Genomic DNA, 936 nt, shown 5'->3' on the forward strand with positions numbered 1-936 from the left:
GCAAAAGGATCCGAATCTCACACGAGTTCTAAAGCTGGGCATGGAGGAGATGCCGAAAATCTGTATCAGACGAACGACTGAAACCTTACGTGACGCGCCCAACATGAAATCTCAATTTCACAATGGGTTGTTTGCTATGGGGCAGTAGAGTGATAATCCCACTCCCAAGCACGTCACAAAATTCTCAAGGAATTGCACATAGGTCATCCAGGCATCGTACGTTGGTGGCCAAAAATGGACAGTGAAATCGAAAATTTGGTAAGAACATGCGAACAGTGCCAACAGTCGAGAGCTTCGCCACCACACGCGCCTGTGCACAAGTGGGAATCTCCAAGAACTCCGTGGTCTCGCATACACGTTGACTTAGCAGGCCCTATTTACGGCAAGAATTTCCTAATTGTCGTGGACGCCTTCTCCAAATGGCGTGAAGTCAGAGTACTGAAAAACACGACATCCGAATCAGTGATATCATGCCTGAGACAAATTTTTAGTACCCATGGACTCCCTGACATTATCGTCTCCGATAATGGTACACAGTTCACTTCCCACACCTTTCAGGAATACTTAAACAAAGGTGGTATCAGGCACATCACGTCCGCCTCCTTTCACCCGTCGTCAAACGGTCAAGATGAAAGGATGGTCCGTATTACGAAGGAATGCCTAAAGAAGATGACACAACGTGACTGGGAATACAACCTCGCGAATTTCTTATTTTGCCAACATGTCACTCCTTGCACGACAACTGGCAAAGGCCCGGCTGAACTTCTGATGAACCGCAGACTCTGAACTGTTCTGGACTGATTACAACCAGACGTAGTACTGGAGGAGGCTTGATAAAAATTTTGAAAAGGTACGCACATTCCAAACTTACGATCAGGTATACGCTAGGAATTATTCTTCGGAGAAAACCTGGAAACCAGCGACAGTTGTGACTCA

At 46.5% G+C, this 936-nt stretch overlaps 1 protein-coding gene across 1 annotated transcript; it reads left to right on the plus strand.

Annotated features, from left to right (window-relative positions):
- The first annotated feature begins 234 nt into the window (after positions 1-234).
- Positions 235-786, plus strand: Tsp_15859 (putative integrase core domain protein). The gene has a single exon (XM_003368867.1). The coding sequence runs from the start codon at positions 235-237 to the stop codon at positions 784-786; it is 552 nt and encodes a 183-aa protein (XP_003368915.1).
- Positions 787-936: the final 150 nt, after the last annotated feature.

Source organism: Trichinella spiralis (genome assembly GCF_000181795.1).
Source record: "Trichinella spiralis strain ISS 195 chromosome Unknown Scfld1750, whole genome shotgun sequence".
Lineage (NCBI taxonomy): Eukaryota > Metazoa > Nematoda > Enoplea > Trichinellida > Trichinellidae > Trichinella > Trichinella spiralis.